This window comes from Sander lucioperca, chromosome 5 (genome assembly GCF_008315115.2).
Source record: "Sander lucioperca isolate FBNREF2018 chromosome 5, SLUC_FBN_1.2, whole genome shotgun sequence".
NCBI classification, from domain to species: domain Eukaryota; kingdom Metazoa; phylum Chordata; class Actinopteri; order Perciformes; family Percidae; genus Sander; species Sander lucioperca.
The window spans coordinates 36,347,965-36,373,004 of NC_050177.1; the positions used below are offsets into that span (position 1 = coordinate 36,347,965).

Genomic DNA, 25,040 nt, shown 5'->3' on the forward strand with positions numbered 1-25,040 from the left:
CTTAATCTACGTCACTTCCGGGATGTAATTGCAGAGCAAAATGACAGCTGGTTTGTTTTTATCAACAAGGAACATTCAAAGTAGACCTCAAAGGTATAGTAGAACGACGACTATTTGATCAGTTTTTGACACGTCCTCCTAGCATATTGTCACTAGCTAGTGATTATTGAAAGTATATTTATGTCGTTGCCATCTGTAATCCATCTCGGGCTCCATCGCTGCTGCTGGGGGTCAGAGAGTCTACTGGATGCGGTCTGCTACTCGGCTGTCAACAACCGGTTTGCACGTATTATTCACCAGTTAAATGTTATTTCTTTAACCAGGGATATAATGCTAAACATGTTAAGTGCCTGTACAGGGTTAGCTATACGCTTTAGTAAAACAGCCAAACTCCTTTCGCAAAAATGTCAATTTTTAGTTGTCTGAGCTGTATCGGCCTATGTAGCCGATAACATAACAACAACACCATAAACCTTTAACTAATCACCAAGAGATATACATTAATTCGGCGCAAATGTCATAGAAGTATCACAATACAGCGTTATCAGCATTTATAATCGGTCTGCCTATTGTCAGGACCACTTTTCACCATATTGATGTAACTTGGTGAGAGGCTATAGCTATTAAAGCACGTAGGCCTATATAATTTAGAATTTAGTCTAAATAACTATTGCTTTGTCAAAAACGTACATGCCGAATTTAAAAGAATTGCGTGCTGAATTGCAGGTCATCAGGTTTTATAAATTGTTAAATGTTTAACTTCACTGATAAGCAAAAAAGGATTAAATTAGGAGACTTTTAAAGGAGATTTGGCATAGCGGGCTCCCCATGAAAAAGAACAAGTCTCTTTATAGATGCCTGTATCTTATCGACCGATGCATTACGTGGCAACATCACTTAATATATTTTACGAATCAGCAAAAGTTACATATCAGGTCGGCGTATATCTAACAGAATAAGTAGCACAATATTGCAATAAAATATCAACTTTATAATCGACCATTTTTTTCACCCAATAGACGATATTCGGTAAAAGGCTCTAGCTGGTAATCCGGCTTTACAATCTTTTAACTTATTATCTTCAGTCATCAATCATTGAGTATATTTATATTGTCACAGACAGATAGTTGTAGCTTTTTTTGCTAATCCTTGTGGGGACAGTTCCTGTCTGGTTTGTATCTGTACTGTGAAGGCAGTTTTTTGGCTGTGCACTCTGTTCTACTTCTAAGTAATCTAAATGTGCTTCCATCTTCTTTTTATTGATATTGGCAAATGAATAACAATGCAGAAACGGATCTTTGACTTTGCTCTCCAGTGTCATGTGGTGAACAGCCTCCAAGTCCTCCCTGTTCTGGTCTGTCCAGAGCAACTGACCAAAGAGGGACCAACATTGCTTCTAAGGACATCTGCCAGCCCTACCAGCCACTCTGGAGTAAGAAACAACTGATAATGCTACAACCTCTCTTTCACCTTCGAAATAGACAGCTTTGACATGTGTAAAGATTAATGACATGTTTTATTTGCACTTGAAATTATCTGTCAGTGGATACAAAATTAACCAGGCTTACCCCTGATTTCTTTGACAGGCCATTAGAGCAAACACAGAAGAAGACAGCGAGCTGTGATAGTGGTCAAGTCAAGGGAAAATTCTCTTCAGGTAAGATGCTTTCTGTCATTTATTTTGTTCTGTAACCACATATACAGTACCTGGATATTACCGAACAAGTAGAAATGTGTGACTTCTCTCAAACAGGACAGTGGGTCAAACACCAAACATGCATGTTGTTTTGGATCTGTGTTTTATTTGCCTGTTTGTAAAAAAAATAACCATGGCAGTAAAGCAAACTACTTGATTTGTTAGCTGAGTGACAAATTGCTTTCATACATTAACCACAATTTACTGCAGCCAATTTTTGTCAAATAAGATATTGTAACAGGATCCTTTTATTTTTTTATTTCAGCAAAACCACTACATAATTTATGCTTCCCTGCAGCAGATTCCACCGAGAGGCTCTGCTCACTAAGCATTTTAAAACACAGACAGATACTCAACATTTTAATTATAGAAATTTAAAAAAGTTCAGCATAAAGATCAGCTTTCTTGTTTCAGTCCTCCGGGCAAATTCAGGGGTATTTAAATTGGACAGTGTCTTTGTGGTTTGCTAATAAAGACCTGAGGACACCTCCGCTCCTTGTGTCCCTTCCCTTCTCCCATTATCACCCATACCTCTCTTAAAAAAACAGTCCTGGTCATTCTTGTGTTTCTGCATGGATTGCTAATATATACAAGCTAGACCTGAGAAAGGTACAATGGTTCATTTACAAAATATGCTTTTATATGTACTATATTAGTAATGGCTGCATGATGGAATAAGTTGCAAGTGAATTACTGAAATGAATGGACTGTGTTGGAGAAGATAAGAAATGTGGCAGAGAATTTTACAGTTAAACATCAAATCTTTAGATATATCCGTCTCGGCTTTCTCTTTTTCCTGTATATTTTTAACTGGTGTGGCAAAAGTAGCGTTTTGTTTTTAACTTAAAAGGGTGTATTTTTGCAACGATTATCGTTTTATTGAGGATTTTCTGCTTTTTCTGCATCATATCATCTTAAATTGAATTTCTTTGAGTTTTTGGACTGTTGGTCCAAGTATCCTTGCCTGGGTCTCTGAATGATTGTGATAACCCTTTTTCACCATTTTCTGAGGTTCCATAGGCCAAATGGTTCATTTACATATTCATGAAATTATAAGTAGATTAATAGATAATAGAAAATTAAAAGTCTTAGGTTGCAGCCCTTGTTCGGCCTCTTCTTTATTTGTTGTTGTGCACTGTCATGATTGGTACAGCTATGTAAAAAGTCTGAGTTGAGTAGTGTGTATAGTAGCAAATGTGCTTGGATTGCACAGTTAATGAGGGCCCTACGTACGAGCTGACAGCTAATCACTGTGGATTTCTGTCTCTTTGCCACACTGCTGACCAGCTGAGGGGGAGGCTGTTCAGCGGGACGGAGCCATGGAGCAACCAGAGGACACGTATGGTCGTACCTTTGTGGAGGTGATGAGTGAAAAGTACAGTCCAGAGAACTTTCCGTTACGCAGAGGGCCTGGTATGGCAGTGGTGGTGGTGCCCACCCCAGCTCCTCAAGGCTCCCCTGTGAAAGGTGAGCTGGAGATCAGATAGATATGGGCATGTCACTTTCCCCTTACCTCATTACAGCCTCTGTAGAATGGGCCAAGGCTTGTTACATTGAGCTGTTTTATATGTTGGTAGAGAGGGCAGTTGCGAGTGACAGCCGGACAATGACGGTTTCCAGCCAGTTTGACCCATTATTTAAATATACAGCATGGCTGAATCCAAATGTGCACCCTAATTTGCAGACTGAGCACTCGTGGACTTTTGTCGTATGCACCATGTCATGTTCACTATCATCACACCAAGTCTGTGAGGGCGCTGGGCCAAGAGGGGATAAAGTGCGCTATGGGACTTAAGACCTCACTGTAATGAATCAAAAAACAACGCAAATAATAAACTCTTTTTTTCTGTCTAAAGCTTCCCAACTGTTTGACTAATTGCTTTTTACTTCTTCCTTTCATCCTCTCCCACCTCTCCTCCAGACCGTCTGAACCTTCCCATTGTTCTGGTGTTGAATAGCTGTGGGATCAGCAGGGCAGGAGACCGGGCTGAGATTGCTGCTTTCTGTGCCCATGTCATTGAGCTGGACCTGTCTCATAACAAGCTGCAGGACTGGCATGAGGTGCCGTCTCTGGGTTTATTACAGTAGTTCATTTCCATTAAAGGGATAAGGCTGGTGATATTCTGTATTTTACTTATTGTCAACATAGTCTTTATCCACGACGTTCCACTTCTGGGATTGCTCCGTTGCCGCCAGAAATTCCGCCGGATTTTACTCTTTTCGGCCGGATGTCCAGTACCTTATGCTTTCTTTGTGTTGGAATTTTAAACTCTGGTGGATTTCTGAGGACTATGGTTAACTGCTCCTCAGATCTCTGCAGGGTAACTCCAGACAGCTAGCTAGACTATCTGTCCAATCTGAGTTTTCTGTTGCACGACTAAAACAACTTTTGAACGTACACATTCCACCAAAACAAGTTCCTTCCCGACGCTATTTTGCAGCAGCACCGTGGCTCTGCCCAGTGCTTAGCACCGCCCATGACGATTGTGATTGGTTTAAAGAAATGTCAATAAACCAGAGCATGTTTTTCTCCCATCCCGGAATGCTGTGTGGACTAGCCAGACCCTCCTCCGCAGCGCTGTGGAGGAAGATCTGGTAATGCGAGACTATTGTCAACACAGACTGAACCAATTAATGCATCCTACTAACTAATGTGTATCCAAAGCCAGATATATCTTATTTCTCTGTGTCATAGAGCTCCATTGTTGTCCAAAAACAATTAAAAACACATTAATGAGCCACAGTGTTGCACTGGGTGGCATGTTCCTTCATTACAATAAGTAAAACACTCTACCAGCCTTTTCCTGTGAGGGTTATCAAGTGAATATGCCAAACTTAGAAGGAAAACCTGTGCTGTCTCCTGGGGAGTATTTGTGATGATGATATACAAATTGTAATGACCAGTAATGATCCATCGTCCATGAAGTGGAATCAGTCTTCTAGTTTTCTGTTCACATGTGTGGTTTTTGAAATTAAAAAACACATCATTGTCTCATTTTCAGATCAATAAAATCGTGTCCAACATCCCCAACCTGGAGTTCCTGAACCTGAGCTCTAACCCCCTGGCAGAAATGACCATTGAGCCGCGCTGTGCCGAAGGCCTTTCCCGGGTCCGACGCCTCGTCCTCAACAACACCCGGGTGTCCTGGGATACCGTGATGCTGCTCACCACGGAGATACCGGAGTAAGAAGAATAGTTGATTAATGCTTCTCAATTTCTCCATAGGCTTGCAACCTATAATAACAGCAAATAACTGTCTGTATTAATATAGTATATAATGTAATGGAATAATATGGTATAACATATATTTAAAAAAAAAACATTGTATGGTATAATGAAGTATACAATATACAATATTATATATAAAGTATAATGTGATAGAATATTAAACATGCAATATTCATTAATTTGTCCGGACAGTGGAGAGAAGAGACGTAGCTGAGTTTCCCAAGTGTGTAGTGTAGTGTTGTTCAGTGAGGATATACAGTACTGTATGTACATTTTAGGTGGAGGAGGACAGGTTTTACAGGTTGTGAAGGAACGTCTTCCCTACTTGTCACTACAGTCCCTTTTTTATGATGCCTCTGCACTGCCGACAGCCGCGGCCTGATGCATTATGTTTTTCGGGTTGTCCCTCGATTCGTAAGTACTAATGTCTTCCGTCCGTCTCTTCGACATACATTGTCCATCCATACGTCGTCCATGCGTCCCATACTTGTGAACGCGATTTCTCAGGAACCCCTGGGGGGAAATTCTTCAGATTTGGCACAACCGTCCACCTGGACTTAAGGATGAACTGATTAGATTTTGGAGGTCAAAAGTCATAACTCAAGAATTCCTACGCTAATTATGACAACATTTCACACATACTGAATTAGTGACACTAACCTTGGGTGCCCACCTTGTGGTGATTGTATAGATCTTCTGTACTGCCGGGTTGAAGATGTGTGTAAAGGCATCCACATTCAGGGTTTTTCCTAGCTCAGAATGGGCCTTTGGGGGGTGACTATGCACAGCAGACAAAATAAGTGTGTTGCCTTATTTGACAGAAATCTATTTATTTCTGATTAACAAATTGTATATTATGCTTGGGTAAATGATGCCCAATTAACAAAACTGGTTAAGAAAAATAATATTCATATTTAAATAAATCACCTGGAGAGTCCAGTCCAGCCAGACTCAAACTGAGATAAGCTCTCAAATTCAAGTTTGTGTGCTTCTTGTTCAACAATTGTTTGGTAAATTGCTCTTAAACACATTTAGAGAGAATTTGAATTGCTATTTTTATTCTCAATTCTTATCATTTTGGTGCTCGTGATTTTTTTTCTTTGGGGCTGGCTAAAACCTCTTTGGGGGGCGCCAAAAATTCCTCTATGCAGGAAAAACTCTGCACATTTTGCCAAAAAATACACCGAATACCTTTTTTATTAAATTACTTTAAAGTCTTCATTACATATATTATGTAAGTTGTTGCAGTTTATTTTACATGCACAACATTCCACCCTGTTTTCTCCTGTTTTGTCCTGCAGGCTGGAGCAGTTGTTCCTGTGCCTTAATGAGTACAGTGGTGTGAGCGCCTCCAGTGTGGTCTGCCCCACCTTGCGGCTGCTTCACATCACCGACAACAGCCTCCAGGACTGGGCAGAAGTCCGCAAGTTTGGCACCATGTTCCCAAACCTAGAGACTCTGGTCATGGCCAACAACAACTTGGTCTCCATTGACGACAACAAGGATATCCTGCAACGGCTCTTCCCTAACCTCCGCAGCATCAACCTGCACAACTCAGGTCAGTGGATCTGACTGTTGAATTTCTGTGTGTGTTTCGGTGTAAGCCATGTTAAACAATTTAAATAGGTTTTATTGTCCCATGATGGTCGCACTGAATTGCTTCGGATTTTCAGTTCAGTACAGAATAATAGTGTCAGCATCTGTAGGCAACAACTTAATAACGGCTGAGAATATTAGCACAAGCAAACATGTCACTGTATCCTAAAAGCTTTGCGTTATTTGTAGAGTATTGCAACAGATTCCTGTCCCCCGCCGCTTTTATCTCAGGTATTGTTTCTATTTTGGGTAGTATCAGCGGTGAATCTATTTTAAGAATTCTGTTAGGAGTAAAGGAGATGAATCCAAAGACGTTTTCAAATTGACTTCAATGCACTGCTTTGTCATATCTCCTTCGCCTCAGGCCCAGAAAACAATCCTTGCAAGTCACTTTGTTTCAGATTCAGCATTCAAGACTTTTTTTATGCATTTTGTTTTTAAGCAAAAAACAAATTCTGCTGAGATAATTTCCCTGGTAGGTTACGAGTGCAGTTTCCATTGTTCAGGGATTTTTTTTCAGAATTGAGTGCAAATGTCTCTAGACAATAGATAATAAAGCAGCAAAGATTGCAGCCTAGGATTAAGATTTTGACTTAAGATAAGATACTTAAAGGATTGTTTTTTTATTGTTAGAAATCCCTTTAAAAGACCCAAACCAAAAATGTGCGTGCGTGCGTGCGTGCGTGTGTTCATGGTAATGAAGGAACATGTCACCCAGTGAAAAAGTGTGGCTCATTGATGCGTTTTAAGATGTATGGCACAGATAATGTGATATATCAGGCTTTGGATACACACACAATACTAGTAGAATTGATTAATTGATGGTTTTGATCTTTTCATGACATTTAATGACATTAAGTAAAATATAGAATATCACCAGACCTATTCTTTAAGCATAGGCAAAGCTTGTTTACCTTGCTCACCTCGCCCTTTTTAGATATTACCAGCCAGTTGAAGGACTGGAACTAGGGTCTGTCTTTGTCAGGTGAAAAGTTATTCTTCTGAAGTTTGTGTTATTTTTTATTTCATGGCCAACATAGTCAGAACTTGTCAAAACACATTTAATTTTATGTCACCGGCTGGGTAGCCAGCTGAATCAGCTTGATTGTGGCTGTTTCAGAACCAAAGGGCCAGATGTGGCTGCCTAATGTCTAGGTTGAGGGGTACAGACTTGGGAATATTTAGGCTGGGAAGCAGTGCTTAGGCTGGTTTTTGACCTTTGACTAAGTATACTGCCTTGTCATGCATCAAATCCAGTCATGCCTGCAAATAGTATCAATATTGGAAATGGAGAGACATTCATGCGGAGATCAAGCAAATCATGGGTAGTAGACCTACCTCTAGAGCCAGCCATCCTTATACTGCATATGGAATGAAGACCATGGAATAAAGGTTAAATGAAAAATACTATTCCTCTATAACAGAGTAACCAAACAACCCACCAAATGTCACCAGATTTTAAACAAAACAAATCTCCAGATGAAAAACCAAAATCTTAAATGGGAAATAAGCAAAACTGTTTTAACTTCAGCAGAAAATAGTTTGTTCATGTATTATCCCACCACACATAGTAAGAAGGGGATGACGAAAATATATTTTCAGGGCCTTTAAACAAGCCTGGAAAGTCTAGACATATTCAGCTGCCATAAGTTCTCATTTTTTCGCTTCCAGAAAAATGTTAGCCTGCTATTAACATATTGTACAATAAAGTGTTAGCACATAGCTTGGACAGAGTTATCTAAAGGATACATGGTGCACCTTCTTGCAATACTTGTCTACTGTCGCTGTTCCTTTGTCCTAACTGTTTAAAACATGACTTGCCTGCGTGTGTTGTCAGGTTTCAACCGATGGGAGGACATCGAGAAGCTCAACTTCTTCCCCAAGTTGGAGGAGGTGCGGCTGCAGGGCATTCCCTTACTGCAGACCTACACCAACACAGAGCGACGCAGCCTCATGATAGCACAGTGAGTCCCATCCATAGCATCAGTGAGAATGGAACTCCTTTACACTAGATAGAAAGATTGTTTGCTCCTAACACTGAGGAGTGTTTAACATCTGAAATAGATGAGAGGGCAATAATCTGGTAGATTTCAGATTCAGACAGTGTCACACATATCTGCTTATGCAGTATTTATATGTGCTTCCCCTCAGGCTCCCTTCAATATCACAGCTAAATGGCAGTGTTGTGACTGATTGTGAGAGAGAAGACGCAGAGAGGTTCTTCATTCGTTACCACTTAGACTACCCTGAGAAGGAGCTGCCTTACAGGTACGCTGCACTCACTGTCTATACACCAACTACAATGGTATGAGTATTGGTGTCATGTGTGTGTGCTCTTAGGACTGACATCACAACCTGCTCTTTTCCTCCTCAGATACCATTCCCTGGTAACCAAGTATGGGAAGCTGGAACCACTTGCTGAGATTGACCTCCGACCTCGCTTCCGTGCCCAGGTGGAGGTTCACTGTGAGGAAAAAGTGGAACAGGTGTGTTAAATATGTCATGAGGTATTGTTCTGAATAGTTTACCAAAGTAGAATAACTTGAATGGCAGGGCTTCAAGTCATATCATATTGTAACTAGCGCTGTCAATTGACTAAAATTTGTAATCACGATTAATTGCATACATTTTTTTTTTTATCTGTTCTACATGTACTTTAAAAGGGATGTTTTTCAAGTTTTTAATGCTCAAGTGGTATTTGAGACTTGACTACTTCGTTGGTAACTCACTTCACATCAGACTACTACAGACCTACTGCTGCAGCTTCCTGATTTCTCAAACTATGGAGCGAAATCACAGAACGTGCGTACGTTAATCGCGCTTTAAAAAAATGAGTGGCGTTAAAAGAAATTTGCATTACACTCTTATTATCGCATTCATTTTGACAGCCCTAATTGTATCCCATTTATACTTGAGCTCACAATCCTATTGAGTGTCTCATAAGTAAATGTAATGATTGTTTCTGCCTCTATTGGTTGATTGTGTTTTTGACACTAATGCTCCCTACTTTTGACTAATTGGCACACCATGGATATATATTTAAAATTAATATCTGCACCAATCCAGTAGGGTGAAGCTTGTTGTTTGAAACATTTGAACCCTTTAATAGATAAATATTCAGTTTCCTATGTTCTGCACAGTCAGTGGTTCTTGATGAGTCCTGCAACCTTCATTAAACTTTCCTTTGTGAAAGACTTATCGATCAAACACGCCATGGGACTCCACACAGTGTTATTAATCCCACTTCAATGATTGAGACAGAAACAAAGCATTGCTGTGAAGGTCACTGTCTGTGTTTAATTCCAATGTACTGAATGTCAAATCCCTCACTAGTTAACGTGTTTAGAAATGCTTAGTTGTCTCGCGTATGTTACGTCGTGCCCTGTGTCACTGCTCGCGAGTGTTCTCGTGACAAAATGTAGTTTGGAGACTAGACTCGAGGATTCCTCCTGGTGAAAGATCTAGTAGTGTGTGTCAGTCAGGTAGTGTGAAAACAAGACAGCAAGTTGTGTAGTGTGAACAGTACAGCAAACTGATGACTTTGAAAGACTTGTAGTGTGAACTTAGCTTAAGTCACAACCCTAACCCCCCAGTGTCTGCACCTTTTGGACGATCCAGTGTAGCCCATTAAGATGAACAATACTAAGACTGGGGAAATATATAAAATAAAATTGTGTGTCAGTGCACTTTAATTTATGGCCAGGGTTATGTTTGCATTTTTACCATCAGTACATGCATAGTCTCGCATTGCCAGACCTATCTCCACAGCGCTGCAGAGGAAGGTCTGGCCCTTCCACACAACATTCCTGAACAGGAGAAAAAAACTGCTCTGGTTATTTGCATTTCTTCAAACCAATCACAATCGTCTTCGACGGCGCTAAGCTCCAGAAGCAGCATGCGTGGCTCTTCAAAATATTCTCGGGAAGGAACTTGTTTTGGTGGAACATTTGCATCCTGCAAAAGAAAACGCCACATATTCTTTGTAAATCTTTACAAGCATTCCCCGAATGAACCAAGCATGCCTGCCTTGTTGCAGGATCCAAATTTTCCTTAAAACTTGCCATTTTCAGCAAGTAACGTTGCTCAGAGGTTCCGGTTAATGTTGCTCGATCCGACCGGAGTTTACTAAACCAACTATTAAAGTTAACTCAAAGAAAGCGGGAAATGAGGGACATCTGGCGGAACTTCCGATGGCACCGGAACTATCCCGTAAATGAACCGTCGTTGATATAGTACTATACTATACGCACTAGTATATGCATAGCTTTTAACCATTCTTCTTAAGCCATTATATGCAGAATTTGAATGTTCTGGACTTTGGTTTACTGTACTTAATCCGAGTGAAATTAGTGTCAGTTTAACGCTTAATATGAAGAGACTGTTTGTCTTTGTGTCAGCTGAGCATCCGTTTGGACCAGACAGTAGCTGAGCTGAAGAAGCAGCTGACAACAGTGGTCCAGCTGTCCACCAACAGCATGAGGATCTATTACATCGACAAGTGCAGCGCCTTCGGTCCAGAAGAAATGAAGTACAACACCCGGGCCCTCCACTCCTACAGCATCCAAGACGGTGATGAAATACTGGTGGTGCCCAAGACCAAGTGAACAGCTGGTGTCCAACTGGATAATTTGAGTGACTCATTGATTGATTGATTAATTGGATTATTTGTTGCCTGGTTAACTGACATCACAAAATAGTTGAAAAAACACATATGGAACAGCATCAGCGGCCCACTTTTTGGAATAAAGAGAGCAAAACAAGAGAATGATGTGAACACCATCATGCACAGTGGGCTGCTGGGAGGCTCTAGCTGGAAATGCAAACATTAAGTCTTTATTTATTTCAGCTTTATTTGAGGGCATCCGCTGGAGTTAGTAGACAAATTTGTCACACTGGAAAACAGGCTGAGGGAGTAACTCACAGTCAGCTAGCAGCTTAAGCAGAGGAGAGGGCGCTGCCGTACCAGCAAAGCTTCACTGCAGCTCTATACACGGCATGTACCTAGCACCTGCATAAGCAAGTATCCAACACCACTGGCTTGCCCAAATGTTGTGAAAACTACCCCGATTAGCAGTAAGGCAGTGCACTTTTGAAATGGGCACAATATCAGGAGGAGCAGCAGTTGTTGAAGGAAAAATCCTGTCTAAAACGCTGTTTAATGGTGGTGATGAAAGTAGTATTTTTTGGGTCCATTTTGTTGTATGGTGGTGTTTTTTTCTGTATTTCTGGGGTTAATTGCTAAAGTTAGAAAATGCTACAGCAAATTTAGATCATTTGACAAAATACAGGCAAAAAGCTAGAATTTTTTTCTAGATCCGTAATAACAAGTGTGAAATTTCTCATAGAATATGCAATTTTAAATAGTCATTGAAAAATCCAGAACCAATGACTAAGCACATTTTGTAATTAATTACAAAAGTGTACTGGACACAAGATCTTCCAGCCACGATCACTGCACTGCCTTTTTTGTTGAAGGCGCCCCGATCAGACCAGTTGCATTTTTTTGTGACTCTTGCTAGGCAACCATCCAATCACCAGTCAACCGTTATTTTGCTGTGAAGTGCCGAAATGCCGTTAGTCTTTTTTTTTTTTTTTTCACTCTGAGTTGATGTTTTTTGAACTTCAGCCGTTCAGGGTGAAAAAAAATGTGAAGCGCTCAGCAACGCAAAAGCAGCAAGTAAAACGCTTCACTCTAAAACAATTACAAAAAGCCTCCCCAGGCCGCTAAACCGTGCTCTGTCTGATCGGGGCCTCCTTCTTCACCATTCTCAGTGTGTGTGCCCTGCAGGATTCAAGTTTCCACATCACACTTTTGTTAGTTGCATACTGCGTCAGGATTGGCTTCCAAACTAGTTGTCATCATGCTTGTACATTCACACATGCTAAACTTTCCTCTGTCAGTAGATGCATGTGAAAACCCTGCACACCAAAAGTCAAACATTCAATCAAGTGAGTGTGAAGAGTATTTTAGTGTTGATGTTTTCTTTACACTGTTATGTGTTTTCTACATTTGTTTTCTGGACTTGGAGAAGACTTACAACCATGTACCCCAGGGAGTCATGTGGGATGTGTGAGGTACCGAGCCATCCGGTCCTTATATAACTGGAGTGAAAGCCGTGTCCACATTCTCAGCAGGAAGTCAAACACGTTTTTAGTGGGTGTTGAGTTTCGACAGGGTTGTCCCTTGTCACCGATTTGGTTTGTGATTTCATTTTTTTCCATGGGTAGGATCTCAAGGCAGGGGATGGGAGAGTGATCGGTTTGGGGACCTCAAAATTGCATATTTGCTCTTTGCAGATTATGTGGTTCTGGTGACTTCATCAGACTGTGACCTCCTGCACGCACTAAGGTGGTTTGTAGTTGAGTGTGGAGAAGTCAGGGTGAGAGTCAGCACCTCCGAGTCTGAGGCTGTGGTTTTCTGCCAGAAAATGGTGGATTGCTTTCTCTGGGTTGGGAGTGAGTTACTGCCCCAAGTAAAGGAGTTCTCAGGGTGTTGTTCACAAGTGAGGGTGAGATGGGCAGGCGGATTGATGCAAAGCCGGAAGGCTAAGCTCTCGATTTACCAGTTGGTCTATGTTTCGACCCTCACCTATGGTCATGAGCTTTGGATAGTAACCGAAAGAACAAGATCACAGATAAAAGCAGCCACAATTAGGATAAAGAGCTCAGACATCTGGAGGGAGATTGGATTAGAGCCACTGCTCCTTCGCGTTGAAAGGGGCCAGTTGAGGTGGTTCAGGCATTTGATCAGGATGCCTCCTAGGGGCCCTAATTTGCAGGGTTTCCAGTTACATCCAACTGATAGGAGACCCCAGGGTAGACCCAGAGCACACTGGAGAGATTATCTCAGGCTTGGGAACATCTCGGGATCCCTAAGGAGGAGCTGGAAAAAGTACCTGGGAAGAGGGATGTCTGGACTACCTTGCTTAGCCTGCTGCCACTGCAACCCGCCCCCAGATAAGTGGCAGAAAACACACAACAGTAACTTTATTAGATTAGTTGTTTTTTTTTATGAGGAAAGAAGTGAAACACACACACACACACACACACACACACACACACACACACACACACACACACACACACACACACCCCAGGGTACCCAAAAGACAATCTTTCATTGCACATTCTGCATAGCAGCAGTATGAAGGCACAACCTTTCTATTTAAAACATCATATAAGTGCATGCTTGATTATATTCATCCATTAGCTTAACCCGCTTATCCAAATCATGTTAATTGATTTGAGCAGATTCTAGGGAGTAGGATAAGGTTGAGAGTTTATCGTTAACTTATGTGTTCATGGTCGTTTTAAGGGCACATGGCTGCAAACTTTTCATCAAATTACCTGATTTTGCATACATGGCTGATTTTACAAGTTATTGCTGATGTTGCTTACCCTGGTTGACACCAGACTCTTCTCAGTTGTAACTGGGAAGGGTCTGGGCAAGCTTCATTCACAGCTCATTTCCAAAGGGGCGTCGCCAACGGACGCCGCTCAAATGCCTCTGGGCGCAATTTTGATAGTCCTTCAACCAGTCAGACCAACGATCCGGGTGACGTAGCAGCGACAGCGGCATCAACGGGTTGCTGCGCTTCGGTAGCCGTTATGTTGAATGTAAACAAAAAGCTGCTTGCCGTCGCTGCGCTATCGTCATCGTGCATAGCCCGCCTCAACAGTTGCGATTGGTGCCTCGATTTGGAAAAATTGGAAATGGGCTTGAATGGGTTCTTGGCCAGACTGACTTGCAGAGCATATCTCAAATTTGCCGCAAGTTCGTCAGGATTTTCCCAGGCTAGATGTTGCTGGCTTTTACGAAAATAGCACTCTGAATTTTCAGTGCTCCATTTTTCTGATATAAGTCATATTTTATAATTTCTTTAATTACTTGCATATGATCTTGTTTTATAGATGTTTAAATGCTTCATCAATGCACTTTCTTTACAGTGAATATATCATTTTCTAAGAATATATCAGCAATTCTTCTTAAACACATTTCCACTATTCAGTTAAATACTACTGTATTCTACATTTCACTCCATCCTGCACATAATTACTTCCACCAAAGATAGCTCATTCTGGTATTATTATTATTATTATAATGTGGACTATTTAAAAGATGAATTGATTTTATTATATTGCATCACCTTGTATAAGAGGAGCATTGATGTCTATCAATTTTTCTTATAGCAAGCAGCTTAGCAGAGTAGGGAATTCCCGACAGTGCACAGTGTTATGCTATGGACTTAGCGGATATTTCAAGTCACTACATTAAATATTCACATTTAGGGGCTGTTTGGAAACAAATACCTGTTTGGGCTGTGCTCTCAGTTTATCCACTGTTGATAGAAAAATCCGCTCAGTGTGCTTTGTTCTCTTTTTAACAGTGTTTTTACCCTCCAAATGTATTAATATCTCAAGTATGTAAATGCAACACTATTTCCCTCCTTACTATTATAATTTACTAATGTTTATTTTATAACACTACTGCTATACTTGAATATTAGAAGGTGTGATATAAGCAGTGATGGTGTAGCAATGACACACAACAGGTTAGATGAAGAGAATAACAATGCTGCGACATGTTTTCCCCATTTTGTCACGGTATAGTGCTGAATAATTGTTAGCGTAGCTTGAACCACAGCCATAGAATCCAGCAAAGAGAGAGGCAGCAGTGCACTGCTGGCACCAACTGTTAGGTACTGAGTTATAGTGTCTGTGCTGCTAATCAGTGTTAGATTTGTTTGAAGTGCGAGAACATGTGATGGTTTGCAGAGTGGGATATTTTGTTATGCATGTTATTAATTGATTTTACGTGTTTTATGCGAGGAAAGTGGTCACTATGCCTGCTTATAGATTTATGGAATGAGGAACTTGATGGAACTTTGTTTTACACAAAGCCCAAGAAAAGTATTATAAGTCTTGATGTACATTTATTGTTTACCTGTTGAATTCATCCAGATTTAGTTTGTTTAAGAACAGTATGTTATCAGGTTATTTATTGTGTCTTTTGTTTACTATCCAACCTGAAAATATTGGCTAAGTCATTTTATAGCCCCTGAAAACTTGATTTTAGAATTTAAGTATTTCTCTGTAACATTAAAGATTCATGACAAATAAAGCAACAAACAAAGTTAAAGTTAGAAAAAAAATCTTTAGTTATTATTTATTGAGGGTTTAAAAAAAACAAAAAAAAACTCAGGTAATCTGCTTTATCAAGAGTGCGTAGTTGTGATCTGATCAAATTTGATTGACAGTGGCCTGGCAACAAAAACAAACATCATTATTCAACAATTTCACAAGGATATATTCATGTTTATCGGTGTTTTAAGCCCCCAACGTCTCCTTCCAGGCCTTGGAAGTCGATTAGACAATGGTTATGGTTAGGGTTAAGGTTAGGTGCCTTGAAGTCAACGGTCGCAGCACTGCCTGGAAGGAGACGTTGGGGGGCTTAAAACACCATCGAGCCACATTCATCATAGAGGCAGATATAATAATTCCACCAGCAGTACCCTCAATAGACCAGAAGGCAGTACAGCCACTGCACAGGTGATTAGTTTAAATAAAAAGTCACTCGCTTGTTGTTAATATCTAGACCACCATCATTATAACTCTAATTTCTTTTACCACTTTCATACATAGTACAGAGATGAATGTCACATTTAAAGGAACACTTTGACATTTTGGGAAATAGGTTTATATGCTATCTTGCCTGAGAATTAGATAAGAAGAATGATACTACTCTCATATCTGCATGCTAAAAATAAAGCTACTGTATACAGCCAGGGGTCGGTTTTCTTAGCATAAAACTGGGGGAAACAGCTAGCCACTTCTGTCCAAAGGTAACAAAATCTGCCTACAAGCACATCTAAAGCTCACTTATAAACATGTTATGTTGTTTGTATAAAACATATAAAAACGTAAGTGTAAATACGACAGGTTGCAGTTTAACGGGGGGTTTTGTGCTGGATGGGACTATTTTTTTTGGCGCACCTTATGGAGTCTCTGCTTTAAAATAGTTTGGCACACAGTCCCCTGTTACCACAACTTGTCATTCATACACTTACTAGTGAGCTTTAGAAGTGCACATTGGTGGACTTTGTTACTTTCTGACAGAGCCGGGCTAGCTGTTTTTCCCTTTTTTAAGTTTTTGTGCTGAGCTAAACTAATTGACTGCTGGCTATAGCTACATATGTAGTATAAAAGATTAGTATAAATCTTCTCATTTAACTCACTGCCAGACATTAAATAAGCATATTTCTACAACTATCAAACTGTTTTTTTTTGTTTTGTTTTTTTTCCCAAAGGAGTCCTCGGTGGTGTCAAAAGGCATTCTTAAAATGAAATTAGAAATAATAATAATAAATAATAAATAAAATTTAGAACTTCATGAATTGAAGTAGTTAAATACCTCCTGAAGGGTAATTAATTTGATGAAGTTAAAAGGTTAGACAGTTAAACTTAATCAGGTCTACCCATTATCTCCCTCTCCTCAAAACCAGTGCAGTATGTTGATGTTGTAAGAAGAAACTGAAAAAGATAATTAATACATTGAAAAGCTCTGTATTTCCTTTGCTTAGTTAAATACTCAACACATAATGCTAGACATCTGGCAGCTTCAGTACAGCACATCCTGTTTTGAATGGAGACCTGTGAAACTAAATAGATACTTGCATCTCTGGATATATCAGTAAATGCACTGCTTGAGTCATCATCTGCCTCTAAAAGTAGTGCACCAGATCTTACGTGGATCTCAGAAGGCTATATTTGTCTTTGATTATAGTGTTATATATTTTGGTTGGACTAAATTTGCAGGATGCCTAGGTTTCAACCCCGCTCAGACTCATACACCAGTATTTAAGCTAATCATTCACTCAACTATATGTAACACAGGACTGTTCATAATATGTGGCAATTAAAGCATTATCTTTTCTTTGTAGGAACATATATGTAATACATGTAAGTATTAATGGAACAGAATGAGTCACCTTTCTTATATTAGCATATGTAGAGAAAGGTATGTTACTGAATGGTAATAAATGGCAGTCTCCCTCCTCAGTGTGTGACACTTTGTTTCATTCTTCGTAGCACTGGAACCATGTCAGAGGATCTGGATGTACTTCACAGCTGTTATACTGCAGTATGATTGTATGACTCATTCACTTTGATGCAGATGCTCGCGCACTCCAGCATGATTGACTACTTGAGTGCTGGAACCTGAAATAGTCAAAAGAAAGAGTCAACCTGGTCTCTTAGAGCCCTTTCAATATTTGACCCAACCACCCATTAATGCAGCAAATGTATTCTTATAACAAACTTGAGTATTGTAGGAGAATTACAAGAACACCGTAACATCATTGTATATAATATTACATTTTTAATCAATTTAACAGCATTTTTCTTTCAGAGTTCTTGAATTATTAGACATTCAGAACATCACAAAAATGTAAGCTTTTATTGTCTTCTAAAAGTGTGTGTGTGTGTGTGTGTGTGTGTGTGTGTGTGTGTGTGTGTGTGTGTGTGTGTGTGTGTGTGTGTGTGTGTGTGTGTGTGTGTGTGTGTGTGTGTGTGTGTGTGTGTGTGTGTGTGTGTGTGTGTGTGTGTGTGTGTGTGTGTGTGTGTGTGTGTGTGTGTGTGTAAGATTTTAGCCCCAATATAGCCGTAAAAGAAATGTAACTGCACTGTGATGGCAGGAAATAAACAACAGTTATCTCTGTCCTTGGAGGTACTTTTTCATATGAACTATTTATTTTCATTTACTTACTTAAATCCATTATAATTCCTATTGTTCCTATTCTACTTCAAAAAAAATAATTATAGCAATACTTTGCCAGGGTCAAACCATTAAAAAAGTAATTTTCATCTGTATTTTTTACAAAGCAGATTTATTATATTTGGTGACAGTTCCAGTTGCATTCACAATCCGAACAAAGCGTGGTTAAAAATACTGTACATGCATTTGATGTGACTAAAGTCTGTAGGCATTGGGTTTTTCAGTTTCGCAATAAATACATGTACACTTATTGGGTGGAGTAAGATTTATTTATTTATTTATTTATTTTTTAATAAAAATGGGTTTGTGTATAAGATTTTAGTCGCAATATAGCCGTAAAATAAATGTAACTGCACTGTGATGGCAAGTAATAAATAAGTTATCTATGTGCTTGAATGTACTTATTTCATATTAATTGTCTATTTTATTTACTTACTTAAATCCATTAGTATTAATATTGTTTCAAAAAAAATAATAGCAATGCTTTGCCAGGGGTCATTCACAAATCATTACACAGACAAAGTTATCACAATTTTATCTGTAATTTTACACAGCAGATCAATCAATGTTTGGTGACAGTTCTAGTTGCATTCACAATCCGAACAACGTTACATACGTTTGAGGTGACTGAAGTCTGTAGGTCTTGGGTTTTTCCAACAGTTTCTCAATAAATACATGTACACTTATTGGGTAAGCGAGTAAGCTTCATTTTTGTTTTGTTTTTATTTCTGGTGGTACTTAGACCCACAACCACAAAGCTGAAGGAAAAATGAATTATTATTGGAAACAAGTAACCGTCATTCCCATAGCCTTGAAAGCAGCATTTTTTCAATGAAAGCAATTTTTGGTGTTTACGTTCGTCACCATAGTGACGGTGTAGGAGGCGGGTCGCAGTGTTGGCTGGTGACCATAGGCTGGTGACGCTCGCAGAAAGGTATGAACCAATCATAAATTAGCTCCGCTACCGGACTGACGTCACCCTTAAAGCGAACAGAACCGTTACTTGGTTGCAGAAAGAAACTACAACTGCAAGATGATAGAAGATATGGCTAAATACCAGCGTAGTCTTGATTTAAAGCACATGAGGCTGTAGTCTTCTATTCAAAATTATCGGTCAACCGTCATAGAAACTTAAGTAATGGTCTAAAAAGCAACACAAACCTGCCATAAAGATACCTTTGGGGGCGTTTCGATGCCCGTTTGGATCGGGATGATCTTCAACAGTGAGGTGAGTAAATGCAGTTCAGTAACGTTAACGTTACCCCACAGCTCACACCACCATAACCCTCAGGTGCTGTTCTCTTCTACGGGCAGAAGCAAGTCAAACTTCTACATCCGACAATGTTAGGCTGCGTTGCTTGCCGAGAATTAAAAAAACAAACACACAATTTAATGCATTTTAGAAGTCACAATGAGCCGCTAAAATATTCGACATTCAAACGTGTCTGCGAAACAGCTCAGTATAATTTCAAATGTTAAGACAGGTAACGTTAGCCTAACTAGTTTCTACATAAACTGCCCGACGTTGTGTTATGGGGGAAGAGTAACACCTAAACCAACTCTGAAAGTTCACAATGTAAAGGTCCAAGCTGTATGCGGTAGTCATTGAACACACTGCCGTAACACCGCTGTTTTTGCTTCACAGAGAAGCTCACGTTACTGTTTAATGGTACTTGCGTTAACCAGCCGATGCCTGACGTTCGCCGAGGTGACACGGAGAAAATAATCACGCAGGCTTGTTATAAGCGTTGTATTAACGTTGTACTTCACTACCTCCTAGTGAACAGAACTACTGTGAAAACTGAGTTTTCGCTGATACTATCTCCTGTATATCTAGCTGCTCTCCGCCCCCTTCTCTCTGTCAAACCTGCCCCGCTTCCATTAACTAGCAACGCTCCTACGTGGTTTTCTAACGTTAATCACGTGTGGAATAATGTTATCCCCATACTTAATGCAAAATTATTTCAAATACATTGATATTTGCCTTAAACCAGTCTGTTATGCACCATGTAAAAACGGCCACACTGCGGTGCATCGAGTATGACTTCTGTTCTTGTCGTCCCATCTTCTACTTGTGTCATGAAATGCTATACCCTTCACGGAGACCGTCCACTCTGTCTTTTTCCATTGTCTTACACACATACGTCAACTGTTCTCCTGTGCTAGAAAATACTCGATTTGGTAATTTACTGGTGTATGTTTTCCATACATTAGTTTTGCAACTATACACGGATGGCCAGGATAAGGGAAGCAAGGTAGAATATTATTTTAATTTGTAAGAAATTACATGTAGAAGATAAGTCATATAAAGCTGAAATACGTTAGTACCATCACCGTATAAATTCATTACAAATTTTACATTGATATGTGACTGACAACGCAACAAATGGCAGTTTGTGGTGTATACAGTAACTTATGCAGTTGCACTTTTACTTGAGGAATGCAGAGGTGCCTGCTGTGGATGAATCATGATCCAGTGAAGCTTGCCAATCTGCTGGCTAAAGCAGTGTGGTGGACTTGATGCTTACCCAGCTTGGCTTATAAAATCTTAATGCTAGTCCTTTAAGAGCAAATTGGAATGCCACTGAGTGTTGAGTGACCTGTAGAGGCCATAGGCGTCTGCTATATTTACCGGCTCTGTAACTTGATCTGTGGCATTCTGGATCACTGTGCTCATACTATCCTCTCACACTCTGGGGCCACAGCCTCCCAAGTAGCACCTCATTTCTTTCTGTCTATTGGCCTGGCCGCTCAGAACAACAAGGGTGAGCCTCTTAACATACTAACTTAACTGCCACTCTTCCTCCCTTTTCTTCTATTAGGTACCTGGTTGTCTGTTGAATGCATACTGTGTGGGCTGTTTGCTCAGCTGTAGGGTATGTCTTCCCAAGGAGACGATGATAGAGAACAGGGATAACGTTTCAGAAAGTTCTGGATTTGACTAGCGTGACTTGGGGAACAGTGAACAACTCTTCAGGGTAGGGCATTTCAAAAGTTGATATGTGTGAAGTTTGCACTGAAAAGGGAAAATGTATAAAGCAGCTGGTTGTGATGGCGAAATAAGCGCTTTGAAACAAGTGCCGGAAGAATCACATAATAAGGCTGTACAAGATGGAGTCAACCTTTCAACTTTGTCTTTACCTGAGCTTTATAATTGAGCAACTTTTCTGGATTTGATAATACGAGCTGAAGGATGCATCATCAATCTTTAATGGTTGGACATGAAATCCAGAGAATGTGTTGACCGGTGGCCTGTACGGTCACTTGATGCTGAAAGTGTTTGCTGTAGTCAAACAGTTTTCTTAGAGAGACAGCACAAAACAGATCAAGGATATGTTGATTTCTGCTGTCTTTGTCAAGTTATAGGCCTATGGGCAATATGATATTTCTCACATACAGCATTTGTAATTTTCCGGCAGGGATTTTCTGTCCCACTAGTTTGATAGCAGTGTCTGACAACATATGATCTAGTGATACTGTATATATTTGCCTGTTTCAGTTTGTATATCTAAAAGAAATTCCCCAGTCAACAGAAAAAGATAAAACATTTTAATGTTGCTGGTTCACTGTTCTGTCCTCTGTGTTGACTGGTATGTCATGTAATGTGTCCGTGTGTTTCCACAGGAGTAATCATTGTCACAAAGCCTGTTTGTGTGTGCGTGTGTGTGTACACTGTGGGGTAGCAACAGTAGGATGAGCTGCCCAAGAGCCATCACAGCCTGGAGGGACTGACATACATCGCTACAAATACGCAGGTAACTACTTCACACACACATGCTTTTACACACACACACACACACACACAAACACACACACACACACACACACACACACACACATGTGCAAACAAACAAACAAACAAACACACACAATCTGTCCAGTTGACAATGTGAAGTCTTAATTATCCTTAAGTACATGTAGTCTATACTGCATCACTGTTTTTTTATGTAAGGGCAGAGTTTTACATCACTGATTGCATGATTCAGATTTATCACAGCAGAACTGGCTGGTCCCTTTATTAAAGAGAGTCAAAAAAAGTAAGAAAAATGAGTTATATGTTATGTTTTATCAGCTTACAAATGACTCACAGAAATGACTTAACTGGAAAGGTGATGCTGCACAGCAGTTCCTTCTCAGTTTACAGCATTGCTGCCATGTCGACATTTAGACTATGACAATAATAGAGCATTGCAATTGCAGTTTACACTACTAAAAGGTTTTGATGATGCCAATATCAGTCAGAAAACATTATCTACACACGCATTTATCAACACATATCCACTGAATTAGACACCAAAACTGCCATGCAATGCATCTGTTATATAATACAGTGATGATAGCATATTCAGATATCTAATGAAGACCAGTTTACATACTGGATTTGGAACAAATCAATAGAAAACCAGAGTAAACAAATGAGTTTTAAGGTGCTTTTTAAAGATGTGCACTGTTTGGCTTCTCTGAGGCAGTTTAAGGGCCAAAAACAGCAGTAGCTGTAGTTTTCAGCCTTGACCTTGGAACTGCCAGAAGTACTTGCTCTGATGATTTGAAGCTTCTCCCCGAGGTCAGAGTGCACAGCAATTCCTTCAAATACAGAGGTGCCTGACCATGTAGTGCCTTGTATGTCAGAAGTCAAATTTTTAAAATCAATAAAGTGACAGGAAGCCAACAGAGAAATCCTGAAACTGGTGGTGTGTGATCTACGTTTAGTTTAGATTTTGTTAAAAGCCTGCAGAGTTCTGGACCAGCTGGAGTTGTTTTTTTTAAGGTCCTATAACATGCTGCTTTTTGGATGCTTTTATATAGACCTTAGTGGTCCCCTAATACTGTATCTGAAGTCTCTTTCCCGAAATTCAGCCTTGGTGCAGAATTACAGCCACTAGAGCCAGTCCCACAATGAGCTTTACTTAGGACGTGCCATTTCTGTGTCTGTAGCGTTAAATGCTAATGAGGAGAAGAGAGGGGGGGGGGGGGCAAGGTGGAGGGTGGGGGTGTGGCCTTGACCAACTGCCATTTCGCTCATTTGCAAGCCATGATGTCTCTCTCTTTCTCATGGGCGGGCCAAATTCTCTGGGCGGGCAAAGCAGAGAAAGGGGAGGTAACCTTTCCCCTTATGACGTGATATAGGGAAGATTCCAGATCGGCCCATCTGAGCTTTCATTTTCTCAAAGGCAGAGCAGGATACCCAGGGCTCAGTTTACACCTATCACCATTTCTAGCTACTGGGGGACCATAGGCAGGCTGGGGGAACTCATATTAATGTTAAAAAACCTCATAAAGTGAAATTTTCATGCCATGGGACCTTTAAGCAGGTGAACATAGCATTACGATAGGCGATGCAATACGGTGCTTAACAGTATCTGGTAGAGTTGACTGATAAATCGGGCAGGCCGATATTAGCTTATATTATATCAGTATCATAACAACAAATTGCAGTGCTGAAATGCCAAATGTGGTTTGAGATTATTTAGAAACAGCGTTCATTACATAGTTTGTCCAACAGAAGATGTCTGATTGTGTAGTTTTGGTTTTATTGGTGATTTTTCACAGTAGAAAGTGCTTCTATACTTCGTCATAGTCAGTCCCCGAGCTGCAGTGATGGACAAGGACAAAACAAGCAGATGCGGAAGTTCTAGAAACGCTGACCAATCAGAGCAGACTGGGTTTTTTCATGAGGGGGGCTTAAAGAGACAGACACTCCAACAGAGCGACTCTGACAGAGGGCGAATACAGGTACAGCAGCCATGGGCAGTATGAGAAACAAAGTGTTTTTTGAACATTAACATGTAAATATGTTCTAGTAGAAACCCAAAATACAAGTATGAACTTTAAAATGAGCATGATAGACCAATTTGGTGTTTGTAAACAATGATGATGCTTTTGTGGGAGGGGCTTAACTGGTGGCAGGAAAGTGACAGTTGTGGTGGGATCTATTGATTTCCCAACCCACTTTAGATGAAAACACGGCCACTTAAGCCTGGACAGCTAGCCACGTTTGTTCAATAATTTTACAGTTTATCAGACAAAAATTTAGACTTTAGAGATTTGTTGGCCGGGAGACCCTCGGCGGGCAGTGAGTCTGACTGACAGCGGGGAAACAGCTGTGGAGCCGGCATATTTTTACTCGTGATTTTTACTAGGATTTATTTCGACCAAACCACAGTTGATGATTGCAGGAACTGCGGAAAAACTTTTTGGTGAGTTAAATTTAACTTTGAATGAAACGTGTTTTGGATGAATTAAGGTTTTTAATCTAACGTTAGTCTTTGTTAGGTGAAGGAGAGAAACTTGAATTCAGAAGGTGTAGGCTACGTTACGGTTGTATTTCTCTGTTTAATAAGGAAAATATGTGTTTATTTATAAGTCTAAAAAGAGAACTTGTGGAACGAAGGGAGTTTGAACACATCTCCCATGCTGACTGAGAAGAACATTACCGTAACATTAACTTAGTCGCCACAGCCGGCGCTGGTTGCTTGGCTGACAGTGGCCGGTTGAACAAATGTAAACATCAGTGGTGTGATTCTTCCGGATAATTCCGGAAATCCGGCTTTTCTGACCTGAAAATGAAGCTCTCGTAAATCATGCAAATCCGCTTTTGGGGAGGGTGTCGCAAGGCACAGGTCGGGGGTATTGGTAAACATAATGACCGGTCACTGCTGTCAACGTTTTTTGTGCCTCTGACTCATGTCTTCATATCACTCCGCAAGTGGTCCATTAATTTGTCACGATGTAACTTCATTCAAAGC

General features: G+C 40.2%; 3 protein-coding genes and 1 long non-coding RNA gene across 11 annotated transcripts in view; 3 read left to right on the plus strand and 1 right to left on the minus strand.

Annotated features, from left to right (window-relative positions):
• Positions 1-12,167, plus strand: LOC116038997 (tubulin-specific chaperone cofactor E-like protein). 4 transcript variants are annotated; one of them, XM_031283751.2, is made up of 11 exons: positions 1-93; positions 1,316-1,432; positions 1,587-1,657; positions 2,984-3,163; positions 3,618-3,757; positions 4,699-4,880; positions 6,227-6,483; positions 8,359-8,485; positions 8,673-8,789; positions 8,896-9,007; positions 10,919-12,167. In XM_031283751.2, exons 4-11 carry the CDS (start codon positions 3,016-3,018, stop codon positions 11,123-11,125), a joined length of 1,290 nt encoding a protein of 429 aa, XP_031139611.1. In that variant the 5' UTR covers positions 1-93; positions 1,316-1,432; positions 1,587-1,657; positions 2,984-3,015; the 3' UTR covers positions 11,126-12,167. The 4 variants fall into 4 exon arrangements, with proteins under 4 accessions (XP_031139611.1, XP_031139610.1, XP_031139609.1 ...); XM_031283750.2 differs by having other exon boundaries at positions 11-286; XM_031283749.2 differs by having other exon boundaries at positions 11-278.
• LOC118495176 lies at positions 9,274-24,812 on the minus strand. Its single transcript, XR_004897501.1, has 3 exons — positions 24,802-24,812; positions 10,334-10,345; positions 9,274-9,341 (listed from the first exon to the last, which is right to left on the minus strand). It is a non-coding gene; the product is annotated as an uncharacterized LOC118495176 (long non-coding RNA).
• Positions 12,404-15,706, plus strand: LOC118495173. The gene is made up of 4 exons (XM_036001712.1): positions 12,404-12,668; positions 12,805-13,564; positions 13,615-13,908; positions 14,321-15,706. The coding sequence occupies exons 1-3, from the start codon at positions 12,517-12,519 to the stop codon at positions 13,729-13,731; spliced, it is 1,029 nt and encodes a 342-aa protein (XP_035857605.1). The 5' UTR covers positions 12,404-12,516; the 3' UTR covers positions 13,732-13,908; positions 14,321-15,706.
• Positions 19,276-25,040, plus strand: part of usp2a (ubiquitin specific peptidase 2a) — a 51,318-nt gene continuing 45,553 nt past the window's right edge. For 4 of the 5 annotated variants that reach the window (XM_036001707.1, XM_031283741.2, XM_036001704.1 and 1 more), the window contains exons 1-2: positions 20,904-21,059; positions 21,919-22,049. The gene's annotated coding sequence lies outside the window, so the exon portion shown is untranslated. Of the gene's footprint in view, positions 19,523-20,903; positions 21,060-21,918; positions 22,050-25,040 lie in introns of those variants that run through there. The other variant, XM_036001705.1, reaches the window with a different exon arrangement.